Source organism: Protomyctophum parallelum, assembly GCF_964188405.1.
Source record: "Protomyctophum parallelum genome assembly, chromosome: 15".
In the NCBI taxonomy this organism is placed as follows: Eukaryota; Metazoa; Chordata; class Actinopteri; order Myctophiformes; family Myctophidae; genus Protomyctophum; species Protomyctophum parallelum.
The window spans coordinates 36,885,110-36,907,095 of record NC_139710.1 but is presented as its reverse complement, the minus strand read 5'-3'; the positions used below and the strand labels follow the sequence as shown (position 1 = coordinate 36,907,095).

The 21,986-nt window shown below is 44.0% G+C and overlaps 1 protein-coding gene across 2 annotated transcripts in view; it reads left to right on the top strand.

The window, feature by feature from the left end:
• The first annotated feature begins 9,599 nt into the window (after window positions 1-9,599).
• dis3l (DIS3 like exosome 3'-5' exoribonuclease) overlaps window positions 9,600-21,986 on the top strand; it is a 31,613-nt gene continuing 19,226 nt past the window's right edge. For both annotated transcript variants that reach the window (XR_014570387.1, XM_083784320.1), the window contains exons 1-6: window positions 9,600-9,841; window positions 10,861-11,014; window positions 13,251-13,379; window positions 16,792-16,927; window positions 17,455-17,622; window positions 17,797-17,875. Coding sequence is in view for 1 of the 2 variants with exons in the window: in XM_083784320.1 (XP_083640446.1) it covers window positions 9,709-9,841; window positions 10,861-11,014; window positions 13,251-13,379; window positions 16,792-16,927; window positions 17,455-17,622; window positions 17,797-17,875 (799 nt within the window). In the remaining variant the exon portion in view is untranslated. The remainder of the gene's footprint in view (window positions 9,842-10,860; window positions 11,015-13,250; window positions 13,380-16,791; window positions 16,928-17,454; window positions 17,623-17,796; window positions 17,876-21,986) is intronic.

The following is a 21,986-nucleotide window of genomic DNA, read 5'->3' as shown; positions in this document are numbered from 1 at the left end:
TGAAAAGAGCATCAATTAGATGGCACACTAACTGCAGTCAAGTGATAATTACAAAATATTTCAAATGTATTCAAGGGGGAAGTGCTTAACCAGGCTAGTTTCAGCTAGTCATGCGGCTGCAACTCCTTGCAAAATGCTCTACCTATGGCAGTTGCAACCGGTTGACCATAAAAGGAGTTGCAACTGGTGTGTTTTGGGCTTCAGATGAGAAAGTCCAGTCCAGTGTGTGTGTGTGTGTGTGTGTGTGTGTGTGTGTGTGTGTGTGTGTGTGTGTACGGTTGTAATGCACGTAACTCGTAGCTTCCTGTGACACAGGAAGCTACCACCAGTGATAACTTACATCTTGTGTAAATTATGGTCACTATGTTGTCACTGCCAGTTTGAGCAGATAGTGACACCCTCCTATAGCATTTCACAAGATGTACTTTTGTTTTTCAAGATGATGGTTTCCTTTCCTCTGTAAATAACGTTTGGTTACTTTGTAACCTTTGTTCTCTGAGTGAAGAGACTATGGCCCTCATTTATCAATCGGGTGTAAAATCTGCCACAGATTCGAGTGCAGGTTTTGTAGTACACCCACGTCGCCACGGCATTTATAAAGTGATCGCAAACAGCTGATCCTTCCTTAATTTTGTTCTCACGTTAATAAATGTCACGGCTGAATTTGATCTGGCACGCCCTAAGAAATCAAGCCTCGCCCTCGTTTTTGCGACATGAACAACGGCAATACGTTTCCTGAAACCATGGTTACATGAAAAAATAGGTTTCTCCCGTGCCTTGCTGCCCGCCTCACCCCCCTCTCTCATACACACGCACAGCACGCACACGCAACTTGCAAGCCCAACTAACTGGTGTGTTGTTAAACAAATAAAGAACGAACACCTGCATGAATTAAATAAAGTTGTAGGCCTACCCTGTCTGTTTCACTCTCACCTCGCTTGCCTTGCTGTCATGCACGCACGCACGCACCTACATGACACATTAAAATAAAGCTGTCTGTTTCTCCTCTCGCTTCGCTTCCCTTGCTGCCCGCCTCACCCCCCACACGCACGCACGCACATATCGCTATTTGCAACTTTCACTGTGTGTTGTTAGTTGTATATTAAATTATTAGAACGAAAACCTGAACCTGTGAACCATAATTAGGCAAATAGGCACACACACGCTGCTGTTTTGCAGGTGCTCCTCCTGTCCTGTCTGTCTGTCTGTCTGTCTGTCTGTCTGTCTGTCTGTCTGTCTGTCTGTCTGTCTGTCTGTCTGTCTGTCTGTCTGTCTGTCTGTCTGTCTCTCTCTATCATAGTGGTCCGTCCGTGACCAACTGACCATGCACGTTCCGACGTTCGACAGTCTATTTAGATTGCCAGTCGTTAGTCACTGCAGTGGCCGGGCTGTCAACTGTCATTATATGAATGTGCAGCCAAAACAGAATATAGCCTCATGTGGCTGGTGGTGGGCAGCGTGGGCTGGCTGGGTAATATACCTATATCTCCGATGCAGTTCCCACTTGCGCTGGGAGCTAGCCTGGCACGGTACATTTGGCATTCGAGCGACGCGTCAGGTTTATTATATTGCACATACCGTAAGAAAGACATCGGCCTTCATGCTGTAGATTAGGCTACAGTAGGCTATACCTGCACGTTGGGACTCTCCGCAGCTGAGCTGCAGCACTGTCTGCTGCACTATACTCTCCAACGTCCCGTCATGGAAATATTTCAGCACAGACAGCCCAAATCCTCGCATGTATGCGCTCATGCAAAACACTGTTTAAATGGCTTAAGCATCTCTTGCAACATTGTTTTTAATTGCGCGATTTTATCTCCTACTAATTTCATATGACACATGTATTCCTTAACATTTTTTTTTATTTTTTTTTTACATGTAGCCCATATACATTATACATACATTTTATATAAACATTTTAGGAGTGAATACATATGTTTAGATGCCTGTGACAGCCTCTCAGCAGTTCAGACAAGGCTGCTCCGCTTGTGTAAGACAGAAAAAAGCGTACGGCAGCTCATGACCAGACGTGACTATTTGTCCTACTCAAGTTCAATTTCAAGCTTTGCCGGAAATGTTAAATGCCGAAAATGTCGGTAATTTCGGCGTGCGCCCATATTTTGGCGTACGCACGGTTGATAAATGAGAGAGAACCAAAAGCTGTAATACAACGATTACACACATAGATTTTAAGGAATTATTAGGTATTATGAAATTCAATAAATAATCTATATATTAGTGTACAGCAAGTGTGTGTAGTGATGTTTTTTATCTTTGTGAATACTTTTCACATTTTGTGAATTCATAATGCCATAACCTTTTATCTCAACTCTGAGTACAGTTGAGGTGCAGGCCCTCATTTTCAATGTAGCCGAGACTCAGAACACGATAATCAACAGGAATAGACATTCATATATTATAATACATGAATCAGAAGACAGAAAATATACTCAAAGAACTAAAACAGATACAACAAAAACATAAAGAAAGCAGTTACAATCTTGAACAAAAGTGTTAAGCCATTCATTGACCCAAGCTTAGGCAGTGCAGTGATCTGATGTTTAAGGACCATTGATAGCAGATGGAGCACTGTCAGAGAATGCTGCGGTGTCATCATTATTTTCTTTATTAACTTATTGTTAGTTGTCTGAATATTATTATTGTAAAATAAATGTGAAACAAAAAGAAAATAGCATACTGCATATCACACAAAGAGAACTATCCAGGGCCACTGCCCACTTTCACAGCTAGTGTAACCTACTGTAGTATTTTAAGGTTATTATTTGTATATTTATGTATTATGTTTTTCTTTGTTTGTGTTTTCAAATGTGAATGACCAGACTATTCGGTACTGATTAAACATATACAATAATAATAAATGTAACACAACATTCCAATTTCCAACAGTAAAATGTATGATTTGCTAGTTTGTTTAATTTTTTGCGCCTGATGGAGGAGAAAGGAACTGGTTGGAATAACGTGTTCCTTCCACGCCCAACCGTGCATGAAAACTCCCCCTTGTCAGGTGAAAAGAAGCTGCTTGTCATGGACTCCTCAATGAAGGAAGCATGAGGTCAGTCCGTTGCTCTCCCCAGGTTGGCAGAGGGAGTGTAGCACCCAGGATTACATTAAACAATTGACACTGGGTGAAAAAATGGGTTACAAAAATCGTGTGATAAGCATTTAACTAAGTAGAAAAAAGAAGAATATTGTCTGCACACTGGTGATGCAGAAAAAGCTCCTCTAAAGTTTATAGCTGCTCGTACAATCAACGTTTCGATCTTAATAGATCTTCATCAGGACATATACATGTGAATGGACATAAACACATTATGCTTAACTAGTACACCAAATGCACACTAAAGCAGAAACCACACCAAAGGGTCGCCATGCAACTCCTTGCGTCACCAGCCTGGTCTGTAGTGTTACTAAATTGCTGTGTGAACCGGTTTGGAGCGGATGATATCGTTGCGTCATGTTGTAGTCATTGTTTTGTAGTCATCAGGCAGGGACCATCATCTGGAACTTCCTTTCCCTCAAACCGCAAGAATTACAATAAAAGCTTTGTAGGCTTTTATTGAGAAAAATCGGTTTGAGGGATGAACCCAAAAACCGTCTCGTCCTGACTCGACCCTTTGGTGTGGTTTGGGGGCTTAAGGGAAAGTGAGGTCATATCAGCTAGTCAGCTCCACTCATCGATGGCTGGTATTGCAAAAAAATAATTATAATAAAGAATAAACAGTTTGTACCTGCATCCCAGAATCAAAAAAGCAATACATTTGCATTTACAGTATCCCAAGACATATTATAAATATATCAGGTAGGCCTACTTGTAATAATTATAGGCTATATTATATATATTATGCCTTTTGACAAATTAGATCATATAGCAAATATAGCACAAAAATAAGGATTAAATAGCTAGGAGATTATAGAGCTCAAAGTTCACATTTAGGCTTCAAGGTTAGACCCAGTAGTTTGGTAACCCCAAACTACTGGTTTAGGCGCTCATTGGATAGCATATGCCTCGCGTTGCCAGCCAATGCATAATGCCTCAGGCAGATTACGCAGTGATATTAGTATCGCTACGCGAGGCTAGGATAGCATGGCATGGGGACAGCATGGATCACGATGGGGTCATGTGTCGTGCATGAGAACAGAATATTGTTCGGCACCGCTCGGCTTCCTGCAGAGACCATTCTGGTGGAGTAGGCACACGGAGAGTACCACACCTAAGATCTGTACCAAGACAATATATATCATATTTAGGCAATCATATAAATGAGTGAGTGCTGTTTGCAGTTTTAATGCACATCAGCTGTCTGTTATTATGTGGGTGTTAAGAAAAGGTCTTTTAGGTCACAGAGATGGCTTATTACTGTATGTGTTAATGATGATGAAACAAGGTTTTATAGCTGTGAGAAATACTGTAACACGTACCGCTGTTGCTGAAAAGCCAAAGGCGATTCCCAGGACTGCACGGAATACTATGTTGTATATATGTTGTGACTCTATATCCTGCCGCGCCTAAAAATAAAAAAAGAAGAAGTCTCAGTTCTTCTCAAATGTATGGCCCTCAAAGCGCTATACAGGACCACACTTAACACATTAAACAACCCTACGCACGCACGCACGCACGCACGCACGCACGCACGCACGCACGCACACACACACACACACACACACACACACACACACACTATAGGGTGGTCCGATGGTGGATATGTCACAACAGACACACTTGGGCTGACCATGTGTTGTGACATATCCACCAATGTCACAAACAATAACATTGCTCTCCCTTTTCACTAAAAACTTTAAAAGCTGGAATCTCAGAGAAGATTCATTGTAAGAACTTGACAGTGCAATATCTGTTCAGTTACCAATGTTAATAAATCTGTTAGAATATTTAAACCTCAAAAGGGCTTACCTGAGATACAATCTGAGATAATATGATGCCTCTGATGAGCAGAAAGATAGCTCCAACCATCATCACTAGCGTAAACTACACAGGATAGACAATGGTGTTACAACGGTGTTGATTATGTGATATATAGTATACAATGGAATAGAATAGAGTTGACAATAGAATAGAATAACGTACTATAACCAGGGCAACAGTGTTCCCACGGCAAGCTCCAAATATCCCCAAACTGGAGATGCTGATTAAGCCCACAGCGATTACATAGATCCACTCCATACCGCCAGACTGATATCAGAGTCAACAACAGAGAGAGTCAGCTATAGGATCTAACACACTGTTTCAAACAACATCCAAAGAAATACATAAAAAACATGAAAAAACATTAATTAAATTTTGAATTAATTAAAAACAAAGCCTGATCCTCCCCGTGCTATGAGTCTGGCCCCTGACACCTCCTCCCCGCTCTATGAGTCTGGCCCCTGACGCCTCCTCCCCGCTCTATGAGTCTGGCCCCTGACACCTCCTCCCCGCTCTATGAGTCTGGCCCCTGACGCCTCCTCCCCGCTCTATGAGTCTGGCCCCTGACGCCTCCTCCTCGCTCTATGAGTCTGGCCCCTGACGCCTCCTCCTCGCTCTATGAGTCTGGCCCCTGACGCCTCCTCCCCGCTCTATGAGTCTGGCCCCTGACGCCTCCTCCTCGCTCTATGAGTCTGGCCCCTGACGCCTCCTCCCCGCTCTATGAGTCTGGCCCCTGACGCCTCCTCCCCGCTCTATGAGTCTGGCCCCTGACACCTCCTCCCCGCTCTATGAGTCTGGCCCCTGACGCCTCCTCCCCGCTCTATGAGTCTGGCCCCTGACACCTCCTCCCCGCTCTATGAGTCTGGCCCCTGACGCCTCCTCCCCGCTCTATGAGTCTGGCCCTGACGCCTCCTCCCCGCTCTATGAGTCTGGCCCCTGACACCTCCTCCCCGCTCTATGAGTCTGGCCCCTGACACCTCCTCCCCGCTCTATGAGTCTGGCCCCTGACACCTCCTCCCCGCTCTATGAGTCTGGCCCCTGACACTTCCTCCCCGCTCTATGAGTCTGGCCCCTGACGCCTCCTCCCCGCTCTATGAGTCTGGCCCCTGACGCCTCCTCCCCGCTCTATGAGTCTGGCCCCTGACGCCTCCTCCCCGCGCTATGAGTCTGGCCCCTGACGCCTCCTCCCCGCTCTATGAGTCTGGCCCCTGACGCCTCCTCCCCGCTCTATGAGTCTGGCCCCTGACGCCTCCTCCCCGCTCTATGAGTCTGGCCCCTGACGCCTCCTCCCCGCTCTATGAGTCTGGCCCCTGACGCCTCCTCCCCGCTCTATGAGTCTGGTCCCTGACGCCTCCTCCCCGCGCTATGAGTCTGGCCCCTGACGCCTCCTCCCCGCTCTATGAGTCTGGCCCCTGACGCCTCCTCCCCGCTCTATGAGTCTGGCCCCTGACGCCTCCTCCCCGCTCTATGAGTCTGGCCCCTGACGCCTCCTCCCCGCTCTATGAGTCTGGCCCCCTGACGCCTCCTCCCCGTGTCAGTGAATCCTCGCTATGAGTCTGGCCCCTGGCCGCACCAGGCTAGCTTCACCTCCCAATCATAGACTGTAAAAAATATGGACAAAGCGTTCCCCGGGTCTAACATTAACGTAAAATGAAGCCTGTAATGATATGCTAATTCCTGATGTAAGTCGCCATCTTTCTAGATCCGTTTGGTACCAGCTGGCCATTGGCTGGCTCCGTTTTGTACCAGCTGGTCATTGGCTGCCCAGACAACGAGGCGGGACTTCCCCCCTTTTTCTCCGTTGGTTTTTATTTTGACTCGAGTGGGAGGAGAAGACTCTTGAGTGGGAGGGGAATCCCGATCATAGACTGTAACGGTAGCCACGCCCCTCAGAACATACGCGACTTTATGGTCATTTTTTTAATTAATGGGACCATAATTTTCCAAAAAGAATATTATGACATTAGAAATGAGACTTTAAACTAGTGACTGGAAGAAGAAAGTATTCATGACCATGTTTATTAAGGTAATACAGTCTAGGTGAAGTTGGGCCAAAATACATGGGCCTCTATGGAGCTATGGGGCTTTTTGGGTCCAGTCCAGCAGTCCAACAGGCCATTATATGAACTACCGATTTCAAATGAGGCTTCACGAAATATCTGGCTGACTGCCCCCCTGCTCCCAATGCATGAGTGAATGGACCATTGTAAAGCACTTTGAGTAAGCATGTTGTAGTGCATAGAAAAGTGTTATAAAATGCAATCTATTGTTGTTAAGCTTATTTTTCTGTCAATTAATGTTTTGTACTGAAAAATCGAAATAAAATATTAAATATGTAAAAAAAGGGGGGAAAGTACTATAGGACAAACGGACGGACGGATAGACAGACAGACAGACAGGCAGACAGACAGACAGACAGACAGACAGACAGACAGACAGACAGACAGACAGACAGACAGACAGACAGACAGACAGACAGACAGACAGACAGACAGACAGACAGACAGACAGTAATCATTACCTGATTGTTGTTGATAGCCACAGTGACCCAGAGTGCCAGTGCTAGAAACAAACATCCTGCAATCTGAACAAAAGATCTACAACTCAGAGACTGATTTTACAGTTCAGATATAGGCCTATACAGTCTAAATGGCATGGACAGCAATTTAGTAAACAGACAATTATATTTTTGGTCAGGATATCAATTTTCAGTCGTGGAAAAAAGTACCCACTTAAGTAAAAGTATCAATACTGCTGTATAGAAATACTCAGTTTAAGTCCAGAATTCAAAATGTACTTGAGTAAAAGTATCACATCTGCAAGCTCACAATGCGTGCATTATATGCGACATATTGTGAGCTTGTAGATCGGCTACTAAGCTACTTTCAAACACCCAAAATCACCTTTTCTTACATTTTAAGAAATATAAATATTTATGTAGAACAATATTCTTATAAGCCTAACCCTAAACCAGAATGGTTTAAAAGCTTTCTACTGTTTCTGTAGATATTTATGTGTGTTTCCACCATGGGTGAAAATAAATAATTGCCGCCACTGGTTACATTTTACACATGTGTTTGCATGATTTCTGATGCAGTGACGTAGCTTATATAATTAACATTTATGTTTGTTTCATTTCTTATTTGTATTGTGCCCATGGTTTGCTTCCCTGTACGTTGACGAGATCTTGCTCGAGAAAGTTATACAAATTTTAAGTAGGGGTAGGCTACCCCTGGAGGAAATACCATCACCCTCCCTCTCCCTCTGAATGAAAATTTAAATCCAGTCCCCTCTCCAAGTGATTAAACAAAAATGAAGCACCCTCCCCGGCCTAACATGACATACCTAACCTCAGTTACCTACAATTATATGCCTAAAACCTATTTCTAACTTAACAGTAAAAGTAGCGTTTTTTCTGAGAACATAAATTGTCACCGGTCAGAGATCCTGCAGACTGTCTCATAGTCCTCCAAACGCTATACCCAATTGCTGATAAATACTTGGGGGAGTTAATAATGTCACAGTTTCGGCTCATGTCTTGTGTCTTGCCCACTGAACCTTACATAATAGCCTACCTGTGTATACTACCGAACTATAGTATAGTATTTATACATACGTACCAAAAGTAGACTATTGAGGACATAAAATAACGTTTTCAGACAGGGGTTGGCTTTTTGCACCTGTGGCATTTTACCTAAGAAAGAAAGAAAGAAAGAAAGAAAGAAAGAAAGAGAGAAACAATCCAACATAAATCCAAATAAATGTAATTGGTAAGTGCACAATATGATGTTCAATAATATATGATCACAACCGTCTATTTTACTTTTAAGTTTAAGTTTACTTTTAAGTTTAAGTTTCATGAGTAAAACAAGTGGACACCTGTATACTGTGGTCTCGGCCCTTCTTATCTTATGTCATATTATGGTACATTATGCAATTCTTAACACCAAACTAACTTGATATACCTGACATTATTACATTAAATCATTCCTGATTTTTATATATAAGTGTATAATTGTAAGTCTCTAAATGTTCTGATTAATTAAATGGTGGGCCTTATTGTAAACAAGTGTAATGCTTCATCATAGTGTCCACAGTTTTTGTATTGAGTTGTACTTTTGTTTGAATTAAATGTACTCATTCTGCATACTGTTTATAAATCAATACATCAATACATCCCACCCTTTTCACATTGGCTAGTTACAGCGCCACCAATATAGTAGGTCTACAGGTAAAGATCTCTCTCTCTCTCTCCAGTGACATCATCGATCGGGAATACAAGCTAATAGAAACTGCAGGCTTTCTAGTCCTGAAAAGTTACAATGCGAAAATGGAAGCCATCGTTCTCACGATAATGAAAATCTAAATATATTTGTAAAGAAATCTTGTTTAAAAAAAAATCTGCCTAATGATGATGTCACTGGAAGACGGTTTCTAAACTGCCCATAGCCGTCCTATGAGACACAGACTGAGTAGAAAACAATCATGCCATTTTTTCATGATTATTAGTGAGGACCTATTATATTATGAAGATAGGTTGAATTTGAAAAGTGGTGAAGTGGTCCTTAATGGCTTGGTCTCGCGGACCCGTGTGGGTGGTGGGCGGTCCCCATCGGTGTCCCCGGATCCCCACCTTGAGAAACCATTACCCAGAATGCAATGCGTCAAAGCAAACTATCCTGAAACTTCCAGCAGCTTTTGACGACAAAACAACAACAACAACAGCAATGTAACCGCGTGATGATGGCTCTGTAGGATCCACAACAATGATCAAGACGGAGAAGATTGTCCACTTGAAATGTTCCGGAGGTCGCAAGCTGCGGCGCGTGGTCCGAGAACACTACCTGAGAGAGCATGTTCCCTGCTACAGTGCTCTGTGCCAGGCGGGCTGTGCTAACGGTACAACATAATAATAATACTACTAATAATAATAATAATAACGCGATTGTACAAAACGGCTAGGCTGAACCACTGTTCAATTTCATTCATATAATAAATAAAAGATGCATTCATTGTCGTTTAGCCTTGGACCAATCACCAATGTCTGACAGATTTTGTTTCCCTCCCGAATACCAGAAAATATTTTAAAACCAAATCGAAGCTAATGTTAGCTAATAGGCTACACTAGGCTACATAACTACAGTTTGGACAGAAGTAGCTTAAAAAAAGGGTAATCTTAATTATAATATCTAACTCTGACAGCTAGTGTACACATGTCAAGTAAGTTGTAGCTCTGATCCATGCATAGCCTTAATGCAAACAAGCTAGTCAAACTCCCTCGAGTTTCAAATGAATATTGAACTCATAGATTTAATATTGTTGGGTTAATTGGTTTGAAGAGTTTACAAAGGCTCTTGTAACAATTCAAACCAGCTGAACAGTGACTTTTCAGTCACTCATATTTTTAATCAGTCAACTGACAAGGAACCTATATAGGTGCATGTCGTTATAAAAATCCATACAGAGTTTGCACATAGGTTAGGTATGTGTGTGTGTAGTCTCTCAGGCCAGACAACTCTTCCACAATCTTTTAATGATTATGTTACGTTCAGAGAAATTCCAAAATATATAGGCCCCTATTTGTGGAGGAAAGTGTTTGTCAATGACATGCCCAAAATAGGGATGCCAGGTGAAAAAGTGAAAGTGTCTCCCCCCCCTACACACACTTTTCCCAATACTGTAGCCAAGCATACATGTTTTTTTTACTTTCTTTACTTACTTTCTTCAACATGATGATTTCCTTTTTTTTCATAGAAGTGTATATTTGTATGTCTTTAAATTCTTCTTCTGAATTGAAAATGGAGGACCCTGATGTAAACTGTGCTCTTTCTGGTTCTAATTATTTCGTAGCAGTTGTTTGTATTGACTTATGGCTTTGTTTGTTTTGAAATCTACCCGTTCTACCTAACCGTGAATAGACGGCAAGGTGCTGTCGGCGGAGGTGACCCACTACGTGGTGCCCGATGCCAGCGTGGCGGGCGACTACCTGGAGGTCCTGGACTTCACGGAGCTGCAGGGCATCGTGTTCACGCAGACCGCCTGTCAGGCCGTGCAGCACAGCCGAGGACGCAGGTACGCCCACATTTAGGGACTTTAACCCATTTTAGGCCTGAGATCAGATTTTACTGTCTTCTACATCCTGACAGTTTTCTGAAAAAGCTATGTTTCTATGTCAGTCGTTCTTTGATTTTTCAAAAATAGCAGACCTACAAGCTCGTAGCGCACCACTCGGTGGCGTGCTATGAGCTTGTAGATCTGCTATTTTTCTATAGCTAAAGCATAACATAATGATAACACCAAAAGGGGTTTCCGCCCAGAATGGGATTAAGCAACGACGGTTTTCAGGACGGCTCCGCTAGGTGGAAGTACGGCGGCTATGACGCCGTAGCTGTCAAAATCGTTAAGCAAACAGCCGTCGGCGACTGCGACATTGGTTCCCATGATGGTGACACGTCTATGCAGCGCGTGTCAAACACATTTTTTTAAACACCCCATCGTGCGTCAGCTAACTTGCCGATATTGCTTAATTCTTACATGCACTGGACATGATCAGCAGTGGAAAGAGGAAGGTGCTGGAGCAATCTAGTGTTATTTCTTCATTCAGAGCATGCCAACACATTACACAGCATAAGAGAGGAGATGGAGCAATCGGTGTAAACAGCTATAATTTCAATAAACATGGTTATGACATGGCGTTGTAGACAAGTGTCTTTTTTGCTTAAAGACCCTACGGTCAGGCCGTGCAGCACAGCAGAGAACGCAGGTACACACACTCCCGTGTTGATTTCGTTGACTAAGGGCCGATCCATACTCCTATTTTAGAGACGAATAAAAGTCGGTTCGGCGCTGTATAGCATACAATGTGACGTCATTTGAGGTGGGGGGGGGGGGGGGGGGGTGCGGGTACCGTCCTATAGTCGGCTCTTCGGTGCTACTGACATTTTTTGACGAGCCGAAATCATTTCGGCACTACAGCGCTGAAACAGTGGTAAAATAGGAGTATGAATCGGCCCTTATACTATGACAAAATAAAAGTTTGTCGACTACCTTCTTTTCACTGCAGAAAACTAAATGGAAACTAAGCTATGATGACTAAAATAAATAAATTAAATATAAATATAATTTAAATAAATAAAAAATACGCTATAGGAAGAGACCCAGTGGACAAGACAGAGACCCGGCATAAGTCATTTTACACTCGGTTGCATGCTGAAAAATAGCAGATCTACAAGCTCACAACGCGACGCGCCTCTACGATAGAGCTATCATAGAGACTATGACTAAAAATCTAATCAAAATTTGCTGTCAAAATCAACACTGGTACACTCCCAGCTAGGCCTGGTTTCCAGCCTGGTTTCCAGCCTGCTTCGCTGCATTCCGCCGGTTTGTTTTGTCACTGGCGAGTGACGAGACAAGTCACGGAGCGCAGCGAAGCAGGCTGTGATTTGTTTCGTCACTCGCCAGTGATAAAACAAATCCAGCGAAGCAGGCTGGAAACAAGGCTAATTCATAGCCAGCGCTGTCAGGATTACAAATTTAACACATTTAGGCCTGACCTCGAAATTTAAAACAATTCTTCTAAATCCTCCAGTTTTAAATATTTTCACGATTAAAAAAAAATAGCAGACCTACAAGCTCGTGTAGATCTGCTATTTTCCAATAGCTAAAGCATAACATAATGCTAACACCAAAAGGGGTTCGCGCCCAAAATGGGTTAAGTTGACGATTGATAAATTGCCACACAAATAATTGCAATTAATGTGGCATTGAACATTGGAACCTCTGAATAAAGAGTACATTTCTGTTTGCCTGGTATTCAAAAAATGCACAGGGCAGATATGAGAAATAACATAAATATACAAAGAAATTACTCATTATTTCTATACTTAAGAAAAAGTTAAAAAATATAAAAATAATAATAATAGCTGATCTACAAGCTTCACAAATTTCTGCTTTTTTAATGTATGAACATTTTTCAACATCAAATTGATTATGACAAAATAATTGCGATTATCTCAAATAAATAATTGCTATTAGATGGTTATGTTGTAATTGTGACAGGTGTATTCAAAGCCATAGTGTAGTGTGTACTAGAGCCCGGTATCTGCAATTGCACCTCCGATGTGTCGCGATTTTACTTTCAGTGTGAACATTTTGAAAAGTTTTCAAAATGTTTCAGGATCTACGTCTTGTAACAATCTGTTAAATTAAACAAATCATCTTAGTTCATCACACCGGACAAAAAAAAAGGAAAAATGACTTGCTGGTGCTGTTTATATTTTTTATCCCGTGTCTCAATTCTGAGCAGGCAGTACAACCGCCTGCGCGGCCTGCTGAAGGACCCTCGTCACGACTGTGTGCTCTTTGCCAACGAGTTCCAGGAGTACTCGTATTGTCCCAGAGAGAAAGGGGAGAGCCAGGACAAGTGGCAGACCAGGTCAGTGTTCAATGCCCCCCCTAGTGTCCTCTCTATGTCAGACCAGACCAGGTCAGTGTTAAATGCCCCCCCTAGTGTCCTCTCTCTATGTCAGACCAGACCAGGTCAGTGTTCAATGCCCCCCTAGTGTCCTCTCTATGTCAGACCAGACCAGGTCAGTTTTCAATGCCCCCCCTAGTGTCCTCTCTCTATGTCAGACCAGACCAGGTCAGTGTTCAATGCCCCCCCTAGTGTCCTCTCTCTATGTCAGACCAGACCAGGTCAGTGTTCAATGCCCCCCCTAGTGTCCTCTCTCTATGTCAGACCAGACCAGGTCAGTGTTAAATGCCCCCCCCTAGTGTCCTCTCTATGTCAGACCAGACCAGGTCAGTGTTCAATGCCCCCCCTAGTGTCCTCTCTCTATGTCAGAGCAGACCAGGTCAGTGTTCAATGCCCCCCTAGTGTCCTCTCTATGTCAGACCAGACCAGGTCAGTGTTAAATGCCCCCCCTAGTGTCCTCGCTATGTCAGACCAGACCAGGTCAGTGTTCAATGCCCCCCTAGTGTCCTCTCTCTATGTCAGACCAGACCAGGTCAGTGTTCAATGCCCCCCTAGTGTTCTCTCTCTATGTCAGACCAGACCAGGTCAGTGTTCAATGCCCCCCCTAGTGTTCTCTCTCTATGTCAGACCAGACCAGGTCAGTGTTCAATGCTCCCCCTAGTGTCATCTCTATGTCAGACCAGGTCAGTGTTCAATGCTCCCCCAGTGTCCTCTCTATGTCAGACCAGACCAGGTCAGTGTTCAATGCCCCCCCTAGTGTCCTCTCTATGTCAGACCAGACCAGGTCAGTGTTAAATGCCCCCCCTAGTGTCCTCTCTCTATGTCAGACCAGACCAGGTCAGTGTTCAATGCCCCCCTAGTGTCCTCTCTCTATGTCAGAGCATACCAGGTCAGTGTTCAATGCCCCCCTAGTGTTCTCTCTCTATGTCAGACCAGACCAGGTCAGTGTTCAATGCCCCCCTAGTGTTCTCTCTCTATGTCAGACCAGACCAGGTCAGTGTTCAATGCCCCCCTAGTGTTCTCTCTCTATGTCAGACCAGACCAGGTCAGTGTTCAATGCCCCCCTAGTGTCCTCTCTATGTCAGACCAGACCAGGTCAGTGTTCAATGCTCCCCTAGTGTCCTCTCTATGTCAGACCAGACCAGGTCAGTGTTCAATGCCCCCCCTAGTGTTCTCTCTCTATGTCAGACCAGACCAGGTCAGTGTTCAATGCCCCCCCTAGTGTCCTCTCTCTATGTCAGACCAGACCAGGTCAGTGTTCAATGCTCGGGAATCATTTGATTAGTAGAGGATTTGATTGTTGATTTTTGATTAGTAATTTGGTTTTTGATTAGTAATATACGGAGAGGTAAGAGGTTTCTGACCAATTGTACTGTATGCAATGTGCATTGTGGTGTGAGTGAGTGTGGAAATATAGTAGCCCTCTTCATTCAACATTCAAGGACAAGTCGCCAGAGCAGTGGATGTTTCTAATTAAAATGTGGTTAGACGTGCACGTCCCTAGTCTTCTCAGGCAGTGTATTGACAGATGAGGTCCTTCAAAGTTTTTGGCTTAGAAATAAAAGCCATAAGTGTTTCGTTTTCTTGTATTATAGGTTATTAATACAGCAATTTGAATTGCACTGGGATTCTGTGACTAAACTCAGCATTTCAAAGTCTTCCCCAGGAAGACTAGCGACCGCAGCAGCGGAAGCTAATCTGAATAAAGAATAAAGAAAGAATAAAATGAACCCTGAATTATAAATACACCTTGGGTAAGGCTAAGGCATCTGAATGGGCCTGGTCAGAATAAACAGACAAAATGAGGCAGAGAATAAAAGTTCAGAGTTTAAAATAAATGCACAAGTCATTATATGTTGGTATCAAAATAGAAGTCAGACTTACAATTCAATGGAGCAGAGAAATGCAATGAGAAGTCCCGGTCTGGCTCAATGAGCAACTGAGGTTCACAGTTTTTAAACATGCCCAAAGCTGGGACACAGACATGTTGCAATAGAGCGTCGCAGTCCCGCCCCCTACCAGGGCCCAGGAAATGATTCTCTGTTCATTTTCATCATAGACATTTCAAAAAGTATTTATTTAAAGACGTTTATGTCGCGGACAAAGCCAACTCTTGTCGTGACAAATCATGACAACAAACACTTTTTTTGTTGTTTTTCTTCTTTGTAATTATTTGTTTGGTCCAAAATTTGTTGTTGTCATGAGTTGTCACGACTCGAGTTGGCTTTGTCCGCGGCGTAACCGTCTTTAAATAAATACCTTTTGAAATGTCTATGGGAAAAATGCATTGGGAATCATTTCCTGGGCCTGGCGTCGTCATGAAAGGGGGCGGGACTCTATAGGCTCTATAGGGAACAGGCTTTAGTTTAGACATAATATTGATCCGCCTGTCATTAGACTGACAACCTACCTCAAACCCTAACCTAACCCTACAACCTACCTCAAACCCTAACCTAACCCTAACCCTACAACCTACCTCAAACCCTTACCTAACCCTAACCCTACAACCTACCTCAAACCCTTAACTAACCCTAACCCTACAACCTACCTCAAACCCTAACCTAACCCTAACCCTACAACCTACCTCAAACCCTAAACTAAACCTAACCCTAACCCTACAACCTACCTCAAACCCTAACCTAACCCTAACCCTACAACCTACTGTACCTCAAACCCTAACCTAAGCCTAAAAGCATGTTCGAACCGCATGTCCGACCGTTGTATCCACATGTCTGTTGGTGTGTCTAATCTGCGTGTGCGTCCCGTAACGTTGCATCACGTCACATGAGGGTCTGTCGATTGATTAGGTCAGATAAAGAGCTGAAGAAACAGTCGCTATGTTGTCTCAGGCTGCAGTCACACCGTTGAGACAGCCGTCTTATCAAAGTCTGATGAAACACAAAACAATTAATTTCCAATGGGAGTCACGTGGTTTGATGAGACAGACTTGTTGCATGGGGGGGGGGGGGGGGGGGCAAGACACAAGGCATAAAACAAGTCTGTCTCATCAAACCACGTGACTCCCATTGGAAATGAATTGGAGCTGTCTTTACCGCTCCGTGTTTCATCAGACTTTGATAAGACGGCTGTCTCGACAGTGTGACAGGCGCCTCAGGACAATGCTAATCAAAGCTGAGCAAACAAAGGATGTAAAGAATCATGTGAGTGAGGTCTCACTACAGATGCAAAGGTCACTTTTTCTGGGGGACACTCATAGAACACTGCTAACATGGAGAAAGAGCTATTAACAGAAACTTTCATAAGGAATATTATTAAATGTTTACAGAATTCTTAAGACAGGCTTTCACAGAAAGGTTTGACGAGTCAAATAACGTGTGTGTGTGTGTGTGTGTGTGTCTTTGCGTGGCCATAGGTGTGTGTACAACGCAGCAGTGTGGTACCACAACCATCTGGCAGGTCTTAAGCCCGTGGTGATGTTGACAGAGGACAAGGATGCTGTGGTTCAGTATAGCAGCCTGAACTCTGGAGTTTATGTCATCTCCGTTCAGGTAACGATTGATTGATTGAAATATGTATTGACAGTTTGCAGAATTACAGTACATTTCAAGCACAAACTCAATACAATACAATACACTCGGTGGCGCGCTATGAGCTTGTAGATCTGCTATTTTTAAGTGGTGCAACCACTTCTACAATCAGGAATGTCCTTATCATGTCCGTATCATGTCCGTATCATGTATGTATCATGAGCCTCGAATGGTGTGCGCATGCGTGAAATTGGAAAGAGAGAAGTATGTGACATGGCTGCCACCTGCTGGACGCAAATCCAACTACTGACTGTCTAGGTTCATTGATATCTAATGACGAGCAGAGAGAGAGAGAGAGAGAGGAGGGGGGGGGGAGAGAGGGGAGTTGCACCACTTGGTTCACACAGGTGTGATTTTTATTTAGAACGACTGACATAGAAACATGGCTTTTTCAGAAAACTGTCAGGATGTAGAAGGAATTTTTTTTTATCTGATCTCAGGTCAGAATGGGTTAAGTCAAGTGTTCCTTTTCCCATGCATGTTGTCAGGACTACCTGAAGAACTTCTGGCCCGAGCTGCAGGCCGCCCAGGAGCTGTACTGCTCCATCAGACAGGCCCTGCAGGAGAAGGAGAGCGAGGCCACAGAGAGGGAGTACGCAGAGCACCTGCCCGCTGACATCCTGGAGGCTGGAATCAAGTCTGGACGATACATCCAGGTGTGTGTGTGTGTGTGTGTGTGTGTGTGTGTGTGTGTGTGTGTGTGTGTGTGTGTGTGTGTGTGTGTGTGTGTGTGTGTGCGTGTGCGTGTGCGTGTGCGTGTGCGTGTGCGTGTGCGTGTCACACACGTCTCACTGAAAATGTAATTTACAGTATGTAATTTATTTTTGCAGGGCACTCTGAACGTCAACAAGCATCGAGCCCAGCACGAGGCCTTTGTCAGAATGGAGGGTTCCAGTAACAAGAACACAGGTGAACACAGGTTCAAGAACACAGGTTCAACAAGAACACAGGTGAACACAGGTTCAAGAACACAGGTGAACACAGGTGAACACAGGTTCAAGAACACAGGTTCAAGAACACAGGTGAACACAGGTTCAAGAACACAGGTGAACACATGTTCAAGAACACAGGTGAACACAGGTTCAAGAACACAGGTTCAACAAGAACACAGGTGAACACAGGTTCAAGAACACAGGTGAACACATGTTCAAGAACACAGGTTCAAGAACACAGGTTCAACAAGAACACAGGTGAACACATGTTCAAGAACACAGGTGAACACATGTTCAAGAACACAGGTTCAAGAACACAGGTGAACACAGGTTCAAGAACACAGGTGAACACATGTTCAAGAACACAGGTTCAAGAACACAGGTGAACACAGGTTCAAGAACACAGGTTCAACAAGAACACAGGTGAACACAGGTTCAAGAACACAGGTGAACACATGTTCAAGAACACAGGTGAACACATGTTCAAGAACACAGGTGAACACAGGTTCAAGAACACAGGTGAACACAGGTTCAAGAACACAGGTGAACACAGGTTCAAGAACACAGGTTCAACAAGAACACAGGTGAACACAGGTTCAAGAACACAGGTGAACACATGTTCAAGAACACAGGTTCAAGAACACAGGTTCAAGAACACAGGTGAACACAGGTTCAAGAACACAGGTGAACACAGGTTCAAGAACACAGGTGAACACAGGTTCAAGAACACAGGTTCAAGAACACAGGTGAACACAGGTCGGTGCGAAGCCGCTGCGACCAAATGTGGAAGTTGACTAGGCCAGTGGTTCCCACACGTTTTCATGTCAAGGACCCCCAAATTGACACTAATTAGCCCGCGGACCCCCATTTGAAAAGATATACCAGGGACCCCCATTTGAAAAGATATACCAGGGACCCCCATTTGAAAAGATATACCAGGAACCCCCATTTGAAAAGATATACCAGGGACCCCCATTTGAAAAGATATACCAGGGACCCCCATTTGAAAAGATATACCAGGAACCCCCATTTGAAAAGATATACCAGGGACCCCCATTTGAAAAGATATACCAGGGACCCCCATTTGAAAAGATATACCACGGACCCCCATTTGAAAAGATATACCACGGACCCCCATTTGAAAAGATATACCACGGACCCTCATTTGAAAAGATATACCACGGACCCCCATTTGTAAAGATATACCACGGACCCTCATTTGAAAAAATATACCACGGACCCCCATTTGAAAAGATATACCAGGGACCCCCATTTGAAAAGATATACCAGGGACCCCCCATTTGAAAAGATATACCAGGGACCCCCATTTGAAAAGATATACCAGGGACCCCCATTTGAAAAGATATACCAGGGACCCCCATTTGAAAAGATATACCAGGAACCCCCATTTGAAAAGATATACCAGGGACCCCCATTTGAAAAGATATACCAGGGACCCCCATTTGAAAAGATATACCACGGACCCCCATTTGAAAAGATATACCACGGACCCCCATTTGAAAAGATATACCACGGACCCTCATTTGAAAAGATATACCACGGACCCCCATTTGTAAAGATATACCACGGACCCTCATTTGAAAAAATATACCACGGACCCCCATTTGAAAAGATATACCAGGGACCCCCCATTTGAAAAGATATACCAGGGACCCCCATTTGAAAAGATATACCAGGGACCCATTTGAAAAGATATACCAGGGACCCCCATTTGAAAAGATATACCAGGGACCCCCCCATTTGAAAAGATACCAGGGACCCCCATTTGAAAAGATATACCAGGGACCCCCATTTGAAAAGATATACCAGGGACCCCCATTTGAAAAGATATACCACGGACCCCCATTTGAAAAGATATACCACGGACCCCCATTTGAAAAGATATACCAGGGACCCCCATTTGAAAAGATATACCAGGGACCCCCATTTGAAAAGATATACCAGGGACCCCCATTTGAAAAGATATACCAGGGACCCCCATTTGAAAAGATATACCACGGACCCCCATTTGAAAAGATATACCAGGGACCCCCATTTGAAAAGATATACCAGGGACCCCCATTTGAAAAGATATACCGGGGACCCCCATTTGAAAAGATATACTGGGGACCCCCATTTGAAAAGATATACCACGGACCCCCATTTGAAAAGATATACCACGGACCCCCATTTGAAAAGATTTACCAGGGACCCCCATTTGAAAAGATATACCAGGGACCCCCATTTAAAAAGATATACCAGGGACCCCCAAGAGAAGATTTTTACAGCAGTGATTCTCAACCCGTTTAATTAATTAAGGACCCGGCCCCAGGTTGACCCCCATTTAATGGCATTTCTATCTCTGGGACCCCCAATTTATATAGTGAAATCACAATCAGTGAAGTGCATCAAAATAGAAGCTCCGGGGTGCCAGAGTCTGATCGCTTTTACTCTGAAAGCCATGAACCGGAAACACTTTCCTAAAAAAATACAAAAGTGACCTCACATCCCCGATCATCTTAATATATATTTTTTACGCTACAAAAAGCGTTCATATTTTGCGGGAGAGACGGATGAGGAGCAGAAATGAAGCGCCAGCATATCGATCCATTCATCACCACGGAGAGCGCCCTGGATTAGGAGATACGATTCATTCTTTCCGCCGTGCTAACATGGGAGTCAATGACAAGCTAATAGTTGCACAGAGCGTTAGCGTACGGAAAGCGAAAAGCGAAATACCAAAAAAGAAATAGGAAAAATTCTGAATATTCTTATCTCGCCCTGTGTCACTAGGACGTCGCTAGGACGTCCACAGACGTCGTAGGCACTAATTTTTCGGAATCCTTATGACGGCCTCACTCGTCGTATGAACTGAAACGGTTAACTCTGAGGCCCTCATTTATCAATCGAGTGTAAAATCTGCCACAGATTCGAGTGCAGGTTTCGTAGTACACCCACGTCGCAACGGCATTTATAAAGTGATCGCAAACAGCTGATCCTTCCTTAATTTTGTTCTCACGTTAATAAATGTCACGGCTGAATTTGATCTGGCACGCCCTAAGAAATCAAGCCTCGCCCTCGTTTTTGCGACATGAACAACGGCAATACGTTTCCTGAAACCATGGTTACATGAAAAAATAGGTTTCTCCCGTGCCTTGCTGCCCGCCTCACCCCCCTCTCTCATACACACGCACAGCACGCACACGCAACTTGCAAGCCCAACAACTGGTGTGTTGTTAAACAAATAAAGAACGAACACCTGCATGAATTAAATAAAGTTGTAGGCCTACCCTGTGACAGGGTAGGCCTACAACTTTATTTAATTAATGCAGGGTCCCTGTCTGTTTCTCCTCTCGCTTCGCTTCCCTTGCTGCCCGCCTCACCCCCCGCACGCACGCACGCACATATCGCTATTTGCAAACAACTGTCTCTCTCTATCACAGTGGTCCGTCCGTGACCAACTGACCAAGTGACCATGCACGTTCGACAGTCTATTTAGATTGCCTCGCAGTCGTTAGTCTGCACTGCAGTGGCCGGGCTGTCAACTGTCATTATATGAATGTGCAGCCAAAACCATAGTCTCATGTGTGGCTGGTGGCTGGGTAATATACCTATATCTCCGATGCAGTTCCCACTTGCGCTGGCAGCCTGGCACGGTACATTTGGCATTCGAGCGATGCGTCAGGTTTATTATATTGCACATACTGTAACTCCAGAAAGACATCGGCCTGCTGTAGATTAGGCTACAATATAGGCTATACCACGTTGGGACTCTCCGCAGCTGCATTGCACTATGGCTACTTTCCAACGTCATAGAAATATTCCAGCACAGACAGCCCAAATCTTCGCATGTATGCGCTCATGCAAAACACTGTTTAAATGGCTTAAATCAAGCGCGATTTTAATTGTAAAGTTGGAAAGACACATCTTGTAGGTCTATTCCTTTTTTCTTTTCCTTTTCTTTTTCTTTTTTACATGTAGCCCATATACATACAGTTTTATATTAACATTTTAGGAGTGAATACATATGTTTCGATGCCTTTGGCAGCCTCTCAGCTGGTCAGACAATGCTGCTCCGCTGTTCTAGG